We start from the raw sequence: 14927 nt of genomic DNA on the forward strand, positions 1-14927 counted from the left end.
AGCCACTCTGTAGAAAGAAGCGGTCAATCCGCTGGTACCAAGCACGAGGAGCCTGCTTTAGGCCATAAAGAGCCTTTCGCAGCCTGTAGACATGATCCTCCTTCCCCTGCACAAGAAAACCAGGAGGTTGTGAAACATAAATCTCCTCCTCAAGAACGCCATTCAGAAAAGCAGACTTGACGTCCATCTGATAGACAGGTCAACGGTGATGAGCAGCAAGAGCCAAAAGCACTCGGATGGTGGATATCCTAGCTGTAGGAGCAAAAGTCTCAAAGTAATCCAACCCTGCACGCTGGGCAAAACCCTTGGCAACAAGCCTAGCTTTATGCTTGTCCAAGGAGCCATCTGTAAGATATTTGGTCTTAAAGACCCATTTCACACCAATCACCTTCCGTTTCCCGGGACGCGGTACAAGCTCCCACGTATGGTTTCGCTCGATGGAGTCGAGCTCGGCCTGCATAGCCTGTCTCCAAATATCCTGTGCAAGAGCCTCCTCCACAGTGGAAGGCTCGGAATCCTGAAGAATCGGTGACATAAGAGCATAGTTCACACATAGTGAACTGTCCCGCTGGGCCTGTAAACGTGCTGATTGACGGGGACTTGAAGAAGAAGCAGGAAAGTGAGTAACACCTGAATCCTGCATGAGCCGGCGATACCATAAAGGAATCCTGAGAGACTCCTTCTGTGAGGGAGACTGGGGGGTCTCCGGAACCTGTAAAGCACCCAAATCGGAGAGGGACTCCCCCTCACCGAGTGAAGGTAAATCCTCCGCATCTGAAGAAGGCTGTATATCCCGTGAAGATCCCGAAGTGGCGGTAGAAGAGCTCGTAGAAGACGAAGGCACATCCACCAAAGGGGAAAGGGAAGCAGAAGGAGGAGGAATAGGGGGGGTGCTAAGGGTGATCCTGGAAGGAAGTGAAGGGAGAGAAGGTGGGGGGGGGTCCGTCGAGGATGAAGAAACATCTGTAATAGAACCATCAATCGGATCCTCAGAGGTCGAAGCCTTATCAAAGATCACATCCCTGCTCACCTCAACATGCCGAGTCATCGGGTCGTAGAGCCGATATCTCTTCGTGGTCGTACTATAACCAACGAAGATAAGCTTTCTCGACTTAGAGTCGAACTTCGTCTTCCTCTTCTTCTTGTCCACATGGACAAAAGCATCGCACCCAAAGATGCGAAAATGGGACACGGAAGGCTTCTTTCCAAAGAAAGCCTCATATGGAGTCATGTCCTGTAACGCCGAAGTCGGAGAGCGGTTGCGTATATGCATCGCTGTAGCCACCGCCTCACCCCAAAGGAAATGAGGAAGACTCCTATGCTCCAGCATAGATCGGGCCATCTCAATCATGGTCCGATTCGCACGCTCCACCAAACCATTCTCTGATGGTGTGTTCGGATGGGAATACTCCACCCGAATACCATGATCCCTGCAAAAGTGAGAGAAAAGGTGAGAAGTGAACTCTCCACCGTGATCAGCTCGAACACCACAGACTTTGGAAGTGGTTTGGGTCTCCACAAACACCTGCCACTCACAGAAACGGGAGTACGCCTCGCTCTTGTACTCCAAGAAATAAGGCCACACATAACGACTAAAGTCGTCCACAATCAGCATCAAATACTTGGCCTTCCCAAGGGAGGCCGTGCCCATAGGTCCGCAAAGGTCGGTATGAACCAACTCAAGCGGAGAAGTAGCCCTCCTAGAAGTAACCTGCGGGTGAGGCTGCCGGTGCTGCTTGCCCCTCAAGCAGCTAGGGCACAAAGTGTGAAGAGGAGGGAAATCAGGAAGTCCCTCCACCATCTTCCTCTTAGAAGCCCGACGAAGAGAATCAAGGTTCAAATGACCATACCGAGCATGCCAGAGCAGCCCAAGCTCATGGAAAGCCCGCGCAGCCAAGGCTGTGAGCGTATAAAGCCCACCCTCCTGTGTACCTGTTCAAAGAGCATCACCTGTAGAAGCATCCTCCACTGTGACTGCATCCTGAGTAAAAATGACTCGGGTACCTAACTGAGTAAGACCATGCACAGATAATAGGTTAAAACCCAAATCAGACACACAGAGAACTTTGGCGGAGGAAGACTGCGTGTCAGAAAACATAGGTAAAGTCCCCACTCCATGAACAGGAACTGTAGAATTGTCACCAATGGTGACTGTACCCCCTCTGGAACGAAGATCCTGAAGCCAATCCTGACGGAAGGTCATATGTGAAGATGCTCCACTGTCGACGAGCCAAGGCTTCTCCTGTGTGGTAGAAGCTAGGGCAGTGTCTTCCTCAACAAAGAGATGCACAAACGCAGATTCTGTTGTGGCTGGGGCCGCCTTCGAGTCCTTCTCCTTAGGCTTCAAATGGGGATACTTCTGCCAACACTTCTCCTCGGGATGAGTGTCCTTCCCACAATGGGGACACTTGGGCTTCTTCTCCTTCGCATCCTTCTTATCTTCCTCCTTCTTGTCCTTGGACTTCTCCTTCTTTTGTTTCTTCTTCTTGCCACCACCTGTGGCAGCCGTAAATGCCTTGGTGGAGCCACTGGCTCCCACCTCTTTGAGTCACTCGTCATGCTCCAAGACAAGCGGGGAAAGCTCCTCCCATAGGAGAGTCTCACGGGTTCTCGTAGTGATGAGGCTGGTGTAGAAGACATCATAACGGGGTGATGGCAGCTGAGTCAACAGAATCATCGCCATATCCTCAGACGATATCAGACGACCAAGAGAGGCTAGCTCGCCTCGCATATCCTCCATCTTCGTGATGTGCTCCTTCATGGAAGAAGAACCATCAAGACTGAGCATCCACAACTTCTTCTCCAGGGAAATCTTGTGGGCAAATGTCTTGTGCTGATACAAAGACGCAAGCTGTGTCCATACTTCCGCCGCGGTCTTTAACCTGTGAACATGTACAAGAACAGAATCATGGAGACTCATAAAAAGAAAGGAACGGGCTCGTGAGTTGAGCCTATCCCATAAGGCTGCATGGTCCATAGAGGTGCCATCGGACGAATCCACGGGGGGTCGGTCGATGGGCGAAGAAACAAGCTCCCACAGATCAAAGGTATCAAGGATGCAAGCCACCTTGCATGACCATAGGGAATAGTTGGAACCATCCAATTTGTCTTCCTTCGGAAAGGAAGGGAGAATCGGCACCTGGATAGAGGGAATCAAGGAAGGCATCCGCACAGTTGATGCAGTCTTCACTGAAGAAACCTTCGCAGTAGATGGAACCCTCTGAGATGCATGGACTGAAGAAGGACGAGTGCGAGGAGGGTCTTCCCGATGTCGAACTTCACGATAGTCCCGCCTCCGCTCAGAGGAATGATGAGAAAGAAGCTCATCTTCCGAGTCTTCAAAGCCTGAAAACTGGTAAGACATCTTCCAATCTGCAAAATACCAAAGAAAGTTGTGCCCTGACGAAATAGGACCAACAATGTGGTCACCAACCACCAAGATGCAGGCAGAGAGTGCCTACAAACACCTGGATCTGCAAAACGCGAATAGATCTGATGTCGAACACCAGGATCGAGACCACCAGCACCGGGAATAAGCCCAGACAGAGGTCGCCTGCAGGATAGGAGCAGCCGGGGTAGAAGCGACCTGCAAAACAGCAAAATGCAAGCTGTAGGAGGGTCGCCCTGCAGCAGAAGAGGTCGCCTGGCAGCAAACGCAGGGTTGCTGCGTCACTGGATGACGTGGCAGCCCCTGTGTACAGCAAACGCAGGCTGTACAGCCTTCTGATGCAGTCGCCTGGCTGGGATGGACCTGTTGGCAGCCGCCTGATGGAATCGCCTGGCTGTTGTGGAACTGTGGGCAGCAGCAGTAAGGTATTTCTCTCATCCTCCGTGCTCTCAATCAGGCGATGATACCATGTGAGAGTGCGCAGCGAAAGAAGAACACGAACACAGAGGAGAGGAGAGAGGAAGCAGAGAATGAAGGAAGAAAGTCTGCACTGACTGAGATGAATGCTGAATACACTGGAATGGACAGAACAGTCCCTGCACGCAGCCGGGAGCGTTAGTGAGGGAACCAGGACAGACTGGAAGCAGAGGCAGCACCAATGCCGGAGACGGAGACGGAGGGAGCAGTGCTGTACCTGCAGAGCATGAATACTGGACTGACCGGGGGGGGACTGCTATAAATAGCCCCCAGCCAGAAAACTGGCCGACCAGCTAAACTGGCCGACTATGGCCAGATCTGGTCCGACTGACCAGAACTGGTCCGACTGCCCAAAATAATGGGCAGTCACCCCAAAAACAGCCCAGATCTGGGCTGTAAAATGCCCAAGGCTGCATGCTGACTAAAGCAGCCTAAAAACACACTGACAGAGCTCCTCTGTCTCCTGTCAGACTCTGACAGGAGCTCACAACCAGGAGATGACAGACTGAGACTGAATAAGAGCAGGCTAACAGGAGAGATGGCATAGCTTGTTGCCTAGCACCAAATGCTGAAAATGTAGGTTGATCAGGTGCTATGATGACGCAGTAGGTGGAGACCTCCAAACAACATGGTGATGGCTGAAAACAGGCCACCTAGGGTTGGATAATGATGGGCTGTAATTGGTGATGGTTGGACAGCAGATGGTAGGTGGTTGATAACTGAAATTTGCATGGTAGAGTGAGAAACCTTCACAAAAGGATGATGCTGAATGGTGGGCAGCCTGTCTATTTATAGATGTTGAAGGGTGTTTCCAAAAAATTAGGGTTTTGGGGAACCATTGAAACTCTCTTAAACTGCGCACCAAATATGCGTTTTTTATTCGTTAAGCGTGTTTTGGGGTTGTTTAAAAATGCTAATTAATTGTAAAGCGTGTTTTAGCTCAATACCCGCACACCAAATATGCGTTTTTCATTAGTTAAGCGTATTATGGAGTGGTTTTCAGAATTAATATTTTGAAAATTAATTTAGTAAGTTGGATAATACTGAAGAATGGGATTAGAAGGCTACTACTTTGTGGAACTTGCCCATGCAAGTGGGAAAAACGTTTTTAGGGGTTGAAGTCTATTCCATCTATTGTGAGAGGGAAAGAGGCTTTTATAGAGCAAGGAGAGGTGGTTGATGTGATTTGCAGCCACCAAGGATCAGTCCCACAGCATATGATAGTAGTTTGGAGCCCTTTAGGAGCAGGTGATAGTAGCCTAAGGTCCTTTTGGTACAAATGATAAAATATAGGAGACTAGTTTTTCTAGTGGTCCTAAGCTATAGGTGACGGCTTCCATGGCTCTTTGAGTAGGGCAATAGTAGCTTTTCAACGTTTCTCACGATGAAACTATCTAATTTCTCTCTCTATAGCATTCTCTCTCATCCCCCAGCCACCTCTCAATTTATCTCAGCATTTTCCAGCAGTTTGAGATATCAGAGAAAGAGTTTTTAGTCAATCTCTGTAACCCTGATTTACAGCAAAAATTACTGTTTGGCAGCCACCTCGGGATGCGTGCTCAAAATTGAGAGCCTAACCCCAAGTCATAGTGCACGATTAGGATACCAAGTTTATGAGCTACTTTTGGCAGACAATTTTCATATCTATGGGCACCAAGCTTGTGCATCCACTGTATACCATCCCCAAATAGATGGCCAAATTGAAAGTGTAAATAAATGGATTGAGATGTACTTACGAGACTTTTTCCATGATGTACAACATAGTTGGGATATGCGGCTCCACTTGGTTGAGTTTGCATATAAAAATTCCACCTACTCTAGCATTGGGGATTCCCATTTTGAGGCATTATATGGGTATAAGGTTCCCCTTCCTATAATCTTATTCAATGATAAGATCAACCCTCAGAGCATAGCGAGTTGGATTGCATGTAAGCCCTGCTTCACCAATGCAACATGAATTTTCAAAACACACAAACTCACGTGAAAATCTATGTTGATGACAAAAGAAGGCAGTTGGAATTCCAAGAGGGGGAGCTAGTCCTCTTGAAAGTGTCTAAGTCCCATTACTTGACTCTTAAAGAGGGTAGTAGTAACAAGTTGGCCCACCGTTTCTATGGCCCCTACCAAATCCTTAAGAGAGTTGGTGATTTGGCCTATTGATTAGAGCTTTCCCCTACCACCAAGATTCACAATGTGTTTCATATTAGTCGGTTAAGGCCCTTCATTGGCACCTTAGAGAATTGAATTTCAATAGTTGAATTTGAGGAATTTCAGGGAGATTCAAGAGACTAACATCCAATATCAAATTGGGGGCTGAATTTGTCTTTTAGGGAGCAAGGTCAAGGCCAATTCCCAAGCAAACCAAGGGAAATTTTTTTTGGAGGCTTGTTGGTTAGTTTTGATAGCACGATGCACTTGGATTAGCGGAGGAGATCAGAGGATCTTAGTTATACTCCTTCTATTTGCAATATAAGATAAATAAATATCGAAAGGGACGCTAGTTTTGAGGCCAATAGGATATCCAATGTCCAAGATTAAAGTGGTAAAGTGTGCATTTTCGGTTTCTGTGAATTTTATGCTTGTTGCAATTAGTGCTTAATCAAGTTATTTACCATCCTATTTGAGGAGAAAGGCCGGTTTCACGGTTCCATCGCCAGGGTACTATCAATTTCCTTGAATTGGTGGACCGGAGGCACCTGATTGAAGGTTAGAAGCTTTGCTTTAGTGCTGAAATTGTATTTAGTTGAGCATTATAGCAAGAATACCTGATCTTGGACAAGGCACGTGGCATGGACAACAAGCTGATAATGTTGGCTTAGACCAAAATGTGGGTCCTTCTAGGCCTTTAGAAGTTGATGGTTAGCAAGAGGAAGAGGAATTTGATGACCACTTTAAAGATCGGTTGAGGACAACAGCTGCGATGTTTATGCAATTGGCAAATGATCCTCAGTTGATGCGCTTTTTGAATCCCTTAAAGGAGGGCAGCAAAGGCAGCTTTGGGATAGCAAGATGCATCGAAAGAAAGAGTGAATACAATAGCATGATGTTCCAAACGTGGGTGGTGAGCATAAGCAAATGATGCTAGTGGGGCAATTGATGCATATGCAAGGCTAACTTGGAAGTGCCAATCCAATGTTTTTTGGACAGTAGGGCATGCGTATAATCGTAGGGCAGCGAGGTAACTTTGGTGGTGGCACTAGTTTCCATGCTATGGTGGGTTAGGGATCACGTACAGGGATGTATGACACAACTCCTTGTCATATGCAGCAACCAATGCATGACATGCAAGGCCTAATGTATTCGGGTATGGTTGGTAATATGCATAATCCCATGTATAGTAATCTTGGCATGATGGTTGGGCACGAAGTGGCAAGTTTGGCAATTTATATATGCAGCTCACTGTGTTTGGCAATCGTAGGATTAATGTTGGTCATGCAAATGCTCCCCATAGTATTGGTCACAATGAAAAATGCTCCCTATAGTGTTGGTCATAAGGAAAAATATTGCCAGTAATGCATGCAAAGTATGGAAAAATGTATCTCGGTATGGCTGATAGTATGCGAAATCCTGTGCATAGTCATATTGCAATGGTCCAAAGTATACAAACAAGAATGCTTTTCAATGCATTTGGTGCTCTTAGCATGTTAGGTACATATGAGGGACTAGTCAATTGGATGCAATGTTGCATATTAGTTAAGTTGAAATTGCAACCATGTGAATATAAAGCATCGCAATGCTTAAGGGGAAGAAAGGCCTACAACCTAGTGGAGGTTTCAAGGCAAGTAAAGTTAGAGGTAAAGTTTCCATATGCTTCTTAGTGAAGCTTCAGCATTGTCTCACCAATAGATACAAAGTGGATGAAAGAGGATAACTTGACAGACCATCCTCAGTTGTTGCACTTTGCATTTGTGCGTTTCTGTGTTTTGCGTTTAGGGTTTGTAGCCCCAAAAAGGGGCGCCATCCTAGACTGACTGTGCCTATTTATAGGCCATTCTCTCATTCATTCCTTACGGTTGATTCATTCAGTCTGTCACCTCTTCTCTCGCCTCTCCACAACCCTCACATCCCCTCAAGAGGATACTGCGGTTCGTGGCTCGTGGCTATCTTCATCATCTTCCTTGTGCTACGACACCCTTGTTCCCTTGTATCACATTCACTCCATGATTCAGAACTTTATCATTCCATTCATCAGAGTTTCTTCTCTCTTTTCTTCTCTTCTCCATGTTTGCCGAGTTCACTCTGTGTTCCTCCTCACAAACCCTACTATTTTGCTGGTACATCATCTTTTGACATGGTATCAGAGCTGGATCTGCCCAAACAGCGGCAAAGATCCTCCACTCCAGTGAAGGCAAATACTAGTGGCAGGTTTGCATCCACTTCTCTTTTTCTTCCGCTACATCAAATTCTCGTTTTTGCAGGTTTCGAGTGTTTTCAGCTTGCTGGCCATATCCCTTTCGTAGAGGACATCGCAGTCTCAGCTATCCCTTGCTGTCATCTGCAGTCTGGCACCTGTTTCCAGCCTTCCACCCGTAGTTTGCAGCTGTTTATAGCAAAGCGACTATTGTTGGTCATTCTCCATTCAGAAAACAATCTCGTTTTTGCAGATTTGAGGCATTTCAGTGTGTTGCCCACAATCCAAACGCGGAGGACATTGCGGTCCAAGTTGGCCATTGCTGTCTATAATAGTCTGGCGCCTGTTTCTAGCTTATCACACACTATTCGGAGCTGATTTCAGCATATTGATTGTTGCTGCTGGTTTTTTTTGCGTTTTAGTCTTTCTCTCTCTTGCAGCCTACGGTTTTAGTCTTTCTCTCTCTCCTCACGTGTGTTTTTAGCCTTTCTCTCTTCTCACCTGCGTTTTTCTGCTGGTTGCAACTACTTACTGTTGGTCGCATCCTCGTCCCACTGACAGCTCATGTTCAGCCCTTCCACTGCCCTCCCACCCCTTGAGGCGAACATTGCAGTTCATGGTTCATGGTTGCTGACCTCTTCCTTCTTCAGCAAGGCACATTGGTATCCATGGCTTCTTTACCAACAGATGACCAGACTACGGGGTGCTCTTACTGTGGTATCACCGCACACACCATTGATGCTTGCTGACTTTGACCTTTGCTCCCCACCCCCCGGAGTGTATGCGTCTTCTACCAGGTACTCCTTGTGCCATCTTTCCTTTTTAGGCCACAGAGAACGTTTTGCATTGGCTATTAGAGTACTATGCTCAAGGCAATAAGACGCATTCGATACGCACTAAGTCCTTTCGAGCACATGGAGGATTGATTGTCGCTATGATCTCCTGAAGATCGTTGCAATGCCAGCAGTGGTCTTCTCCCACTTGTTTTCAGGTACGGTGGCTTCCATGACGTACGGATCTGTAGTCCGCTTCATCGAGAGACAATGATTGTCTGATACCATCTCTTTGTTAGTCCGCTCCTTCGAGAGATAGTGGCTGCTCAACTCCTCTCTCTTCTTCGGCTATCTAGTCCGCTCCAGTGAGAGACAACGACTGTTGCCCACCTCTTGCTCGTTTTGAGGCCCATCCTTTCCCACCCTTGACTACTCAAGTTTGAGAGGCTATCTCTGAGAGCTCTTCGGCACCCCAAATACCATCTTCGGCATGACCGGCAACACTTTCTTTGCCATCAGACATTTGGGAGTCCGCGATCCATGAGTTTTTGGATTCTCTATCTACTTCAAAGGGGGATTCAGAGGGGGATGTTATTTCTTTGCCCTCAGAGGGGGCATCTATTTCTTCGACTTCAGCGGGGACCCCTCCACCTTCCACCTCAAAGGGGGAACCTACTCCACATGAAGTTCTTCACCCATTCTCTACTTTCTTGGGGTGACTGTCTTCGACCAATCATCTCTTCTACTGATATCTAGGATCTTCAAGTACCACATAGATCGGGACCTTGGAGGTTTAGCCGCGACTTGGTGACGAGGCCTTCGTATTCCTTCCAGCATGGATGCACGGAGCTAGTGGCTTCTCTTCGGAGGTTGAGTTTTAGGTTCTCTAGTTTACTCTGTCTAGTGTTGTTTACTATAGGTTCCCTTTCCGGTGGAAATCTTCGATCTTAGGGATCCTCTAGATCTTCTTTCCCCTCTTCTCTTCTTGCCTTGGTCACTTGGTCAGCATGGAGCCACCTCCTGAGATCAAGTACGGGCATATCCTTATGGTTCTTGACACGACACAAAGTCCGACATTCCTCATATGCATTGCATGTTTTCATCATCTTCGTACTAGGGCGCTTGGGCAAGTAAAACAATTTCCCCAGGAGAGGGACACTGTCGAAGTGGCACCTGCTACATGAGCATTCTTCAGTATATAGCATTGCATCTCCACCCCACTCTTCTCTTGTTTCCCTTTTTGGGCCTAAGAGGGGGTGTTAAGAAACCCTTCATTCTTCACCCGTAGTTTGCGTTTTTGCGTTTAGAGTTTGTAGTCCCAAGAAGGAACGCCATTCTAGACTGATTGTGCCTATTTATAGGCCACTCTCATTCATTCTTTACGGTTGATTCATTCAGTCCGTTACCTCTTCTCACCCTTTCAGGAGGACACTGGTTCGTGGTTCATGGCTGTCTTCATCATCTTCCGTGTGCTACGACACTCTTGTTCCCTTGTATCACATGCACTTTATGATTCATAACTTTATCATTCCATTCATCAGAGTTTCTTCTCTCTTCTCTTCTCTTCTCCATGTTTGCCGAGTTTACTCCGTGTTCCTTCCCACAAACCCTACTGTCTCGCTTGTACGTTATCTTTTGACAGTTGCAGCTTTACCTAGATGCCTTTTAGTTACAATCGACTTCATTCGATTGTGAGGCTCAGTCAGGTTTAGTAGAGCAGGAGTCCAGAGTATTGCTTGATGCTCAAGGGGAAGGTAGAACTTCTATTGTGGACAGCTTTTGTATGTAGTGAATCTTGGATGTATTCAGCATGCATCCAAGGTACTGTGCTGACAGTATGTTTGCCATGAGGTCACTTCTCAGTGTACTAGTCACTATGAGATGTATATAGATGAGTATGAGTTTCACTCGGGTACCGAAACTAAATTTTGCATTAGTTTGTGATTAGTTTATCTCATGCGTTTATCTTAGTTTTGAGACAAAAATAATGGTCAGTTTTAGCTTAATTTGAGAACCGTTTATGGTCACTTTTGGAATCAGTTTTACATCAGTTATTGATTAATTTTTGCAATCAGTTTGTGATTAATTTTCAGATTAGAAAGTGATTAGTTTATGATAATTTAATAATTAGTTTTCAATGGTTTATTGCTGGTTGCATAGACAACAACATGAGGGAAGTCACTAGGACGTGAAATTTTATTGCTTTGCTTAGCATTTGATTAAAAGTTAATCAAATGTGCTAATGTGATTTACATATGTGAGGTACAAGTCAATTATTTTATAGTATTGGACATAGGACCTTGAGATATCAATTGGTACCAAAGGCAAAAGTTATAATAAGTTATGCTTGGGAGGTACTAGGAGCTCCCAATGTCAGATTTTGGCTTAGACTAATTTATTGGTTACCAATGTGGGTGGTGACATTAGAGACTAGGTTTTAATTATTTAACTAATGCTAGTCTAAGGGCTAATAACTACTCAGGGATACTTGGAAGACAAATTGGCCTAGTCAATTTAATTATTGGTTGGTGGAATTAATTTTTTGAACAGTAGAGTAGATTTTAAATTATTTTTCAAAATTAATATTTTGAAACATAATTTAATAAGCTAGATAATGCTAAAAAATGAGATTAGAAGGCTGTCACTTGGCAAAACTTGACCATTGAAGTAAAAAAAACGTTTTTAGGGGTTGGTGGAAGTTTATGCTAGCCATTGTGAGAGAGGAGGAGATTATTACAGAGCAAGGAGAGGCTGTTGATGTGATTTCCAACCACTAGGGATCAGTCCTACAGCATGTGATAGCAGTTTGGAGCCCTCTAGGAGTAGGTGACAGCAACCCAAGGTCATTTTGGTATAGATAGCAACATATAGGAGGGGGCAGAAGTCTTTTTGGTGGTCCTAAGTTGTAGGTGGCAGCTTCCATGGTTGTTTGAGCAGGGCAACAATAGCTTTTCAACGTTTCTCGTGATGAAACTTTGAAATTTCTCTCTCTATAGCATTCTTTCTCACCCCTAACCATTTCTTAAGGTTATCTTAGCATTGTCCAGTAGTTTGAGCCATCAGAGAAAGAGATTCCAATCAATCTCTATTGTAAACTATGTAAATTCAGTCAATCTTTGCTGTAAACTCTGATTTATAGTTAAAAATCAGGTTTTGACAGCTATCGCGGGATGCGTGCTCAAAATTGAGGGCCTAGGACTTGAATTCCAATTTTTGAAATTGAGGAATTTAAGGGAGATTCAAGAGGCCAGCCAACCAATATCACATTTGGGACTGAATTTGTCTTTCAAGGAGCAATGTGAGGGCCAATCCCCAAGTAAAATAATGGGCAGATTGGTTTGGAGGCTTACTGGTCAGTTTTGACAGCAAGAGATACTTGGATTAGCAGAGGAGATCAAAGGATCTTAGTTGTACTCCTTCCATTTTCGATATAAGATAAAAAAATACCAAAAGAGGCACCAGTTTTATGGCAGACAGGGTGTACAATGTCCAAGATTAAAGTGGTAAATTTTGCATTTTCAGTTTACGCGAATTTTATGCTCCTTGTAATTAGTGCTTAATCAAGTTATTTACCATGCTATCTGAGGAGGAAGGCTGGTTTTAGTTCAGTTTCCTGTTGGTTTCCTCTGCATACTCTCACAAATGCATGCATCATTGCCATTTAATTGTAATAAAATTCTGAATTGGCTACTGGCCTCTAGTGCAACAGCACTCCAGCAGAGCTATCATATTCCTCCTGCCAGTCCTAGCTTTTTCCTTGACATTGGCCATGGGTTAGTTATGCTAGCTCACCTTGGAAAACAATGTGCAAGTACAAACTTCAGAGTTCAAAGTGGGTTCTCAAATGCTTTGGAGTTTGATAAATTCATTTTTTTCCCAGTATTTGCTTTACGATATTGTTATGTTACTGCTTTATACTGTTGTGTCATTTTCATGATCTTCTTAGGGTCACGAGGAGATTACTTTAAACCATTCTCTTTATGATGTGTTTTGTCTGTTATATTTTACAATGTGCAAAGGTCCTATTTGCTTTATGATATTGTTATGCTACTGCTTTATACTGTTGTGTCATTTTCATGATCTTCTTAGGGTCACGAGGAGATTACTTTAAACCATTCTCTTTATGATGTGTTTTGTCTGTTATATTTTACAATGTGCAAAGGTCCTGTTTAGGAGGTGTATGCTATTCATTACACTGTATATACAAGCCTAGTTTTTGGTGATCTGTGTTTTCAATTTATTTTTCCTCTAACCCTTAAAAGTGTTCTAAGATGAAAGCAGCTTTTTCTTACCCTGTAGAATGAAGTTTCTACACTGTTTCACCATCTGTTATTATCTCAGTTAACTCTTTTTTAATTTGTTCTTGTGATGTGACCAATTTCAATGTTGCACAGCTACAAGCGTTGGAGGAGAATGCAGAGGCATTGAGAGATCGTTGCCAAAAGTTTTATCAGGGCTGCCGCAAATACACGTATGAATCTATTCCTAGTTCTTGTTTGAAGTTTGGTCTCTGTTTATGATCTAGTCATGAGTGAAGCTTTTGTGTATTGGGACTCTACATCCACCTATCTTAGCCACAATGATCTCACCCAGAAAATTGTCCATCTTACATGTCCAAGAACATGGGGCTAGAGGGGCAAAAATGTTACATAGGAAGGCGAAGGACATTGTTTGTTATGCAAGAAAAAGTATAGTTCTTTATGTTTGTACATACTACATACTCAAGGATATGGGACATAGAGGAGAATAAATGTCATATAGGAACATGAAGGGCCTTGGTTGTTATGCAAGAAAAAAAATGTAGTTCTTTATGTTTGTACAGATTTTTGTGTGTGTGTCACTGCTGGGTATCCTTCTGAATAACCATGTGTTGTAACTTGTTACAAGTGTGTAGTACCATTTGTATATGTGATTATGCAGCTGTCATACACCATACAGATATTGCCACTATTTTCCTATCTTAATTTCCTTCTGAATAAACATGTGTTGTAACTTGTTACAAGTGTGTAGTACCATTTGTATATGTGATTATGCAGCTATCATACACCATACAGATATTGCCACTATTTTCCCATCTTAATTGCTGAAAACAGGAATAAGACCTGCCTCTTCTCCTTCATCTAAAAGCTGATGGATAGAAAGAAAGCCCAAAATCTTCATCAAACAAACAGCGAAGATGCAGAAGATGTGTATTAGATGGTCGTTGCTGTAGAATGTTATAATTATCCACTGATTATACATGGCACCTGCCATATTATTAGAAAGGAAATCATAGCAATTTACTGATCATTATAAGATACCCTTTGACAAGCAGAATAATTGTCAAACACAGGGCGAACACTGGGATGTCACTAGAGCAGGAAAGTGATCATTATAAGATACCCTTTGACAAGCAGAATAATTGTCAAACACAGGGCGAACACTGTGATGTCACTAGAGCAGGAAAGTGACTGTGATGACAAAAAATGAGGTACATGAAGAGAGGCCGGAATTCAACGTCCATATGGAGTACACAAGGGGAACATAAGATTGTTGTTAGAATTGTGATCCTCGTAGCATTCCAATTCCTGCTTTTTCATGTCCAACCAAAGCAGATAAGCTTGGAGTGGATGGATGGCATGTGGATTTGGTGACATATTGTGCAAATTATTTGTCAATCGGAAACTCACATCAAACTTCGTATACGATGTGGAAAACCATTGATATATTTATCATTATGTCATGTTTGCTTTTGTTTTAGGGTGCATCTTTTCTACAATGACTTGCCACTTATCCACCATTCACACATGATGGAGCCTCAATCCTTGGACAAGAAGCCATCTGGAGTGATGTTAGGTCCAATGATTTGGTAGGGATAAGAACACAACTTGCCCATGAAGTTGCAGGGGTTGTGAATGGAGTCCTGGATAGCTACACCCACTCTGGACACCATGAGAGC

At 44.3% G+C, this 14927-nt stretch overlaps 1 protein-coding gene across 2 annotated transcripts in view; it reads left to right on the top strand.

The window, feature by feature from the left end:
- Positions 1–14927, top strand: part of SFC (ARF GTPase-activating protein) — a 104964-nt gene that overhangs the window by 21774 nt on the left and 68263 nt on the right. For both annotated transcript variants that reach the window (XM_087691946.1, XM_087691947.1), the window contains exon 2: positions 13384–13460. In XM_087691946.1, the coding sequence (XP_087548072.1) occupies positions 13384–13460 (77 nt within the window). The remainder of the gene's footprint in view (positions 1–13383; positions 13461–14927) is intronic.

Source organism: Lygodium microphyllum, chromosome 13, assembly GCF_053477565.2.
Source record: "Lygodium microphyllum isolate KBCC chromosome 13, Lygodium_microphyllum_v1.1.10, whole genome shotgun sequence".
Lineage (NCBI taxonomy): Eukaryota > Viridiplantae > Streptophyta > Polypodiopsida > Schizaeales > Lygodiaceae > Lygodium > Lygodium microphyllum.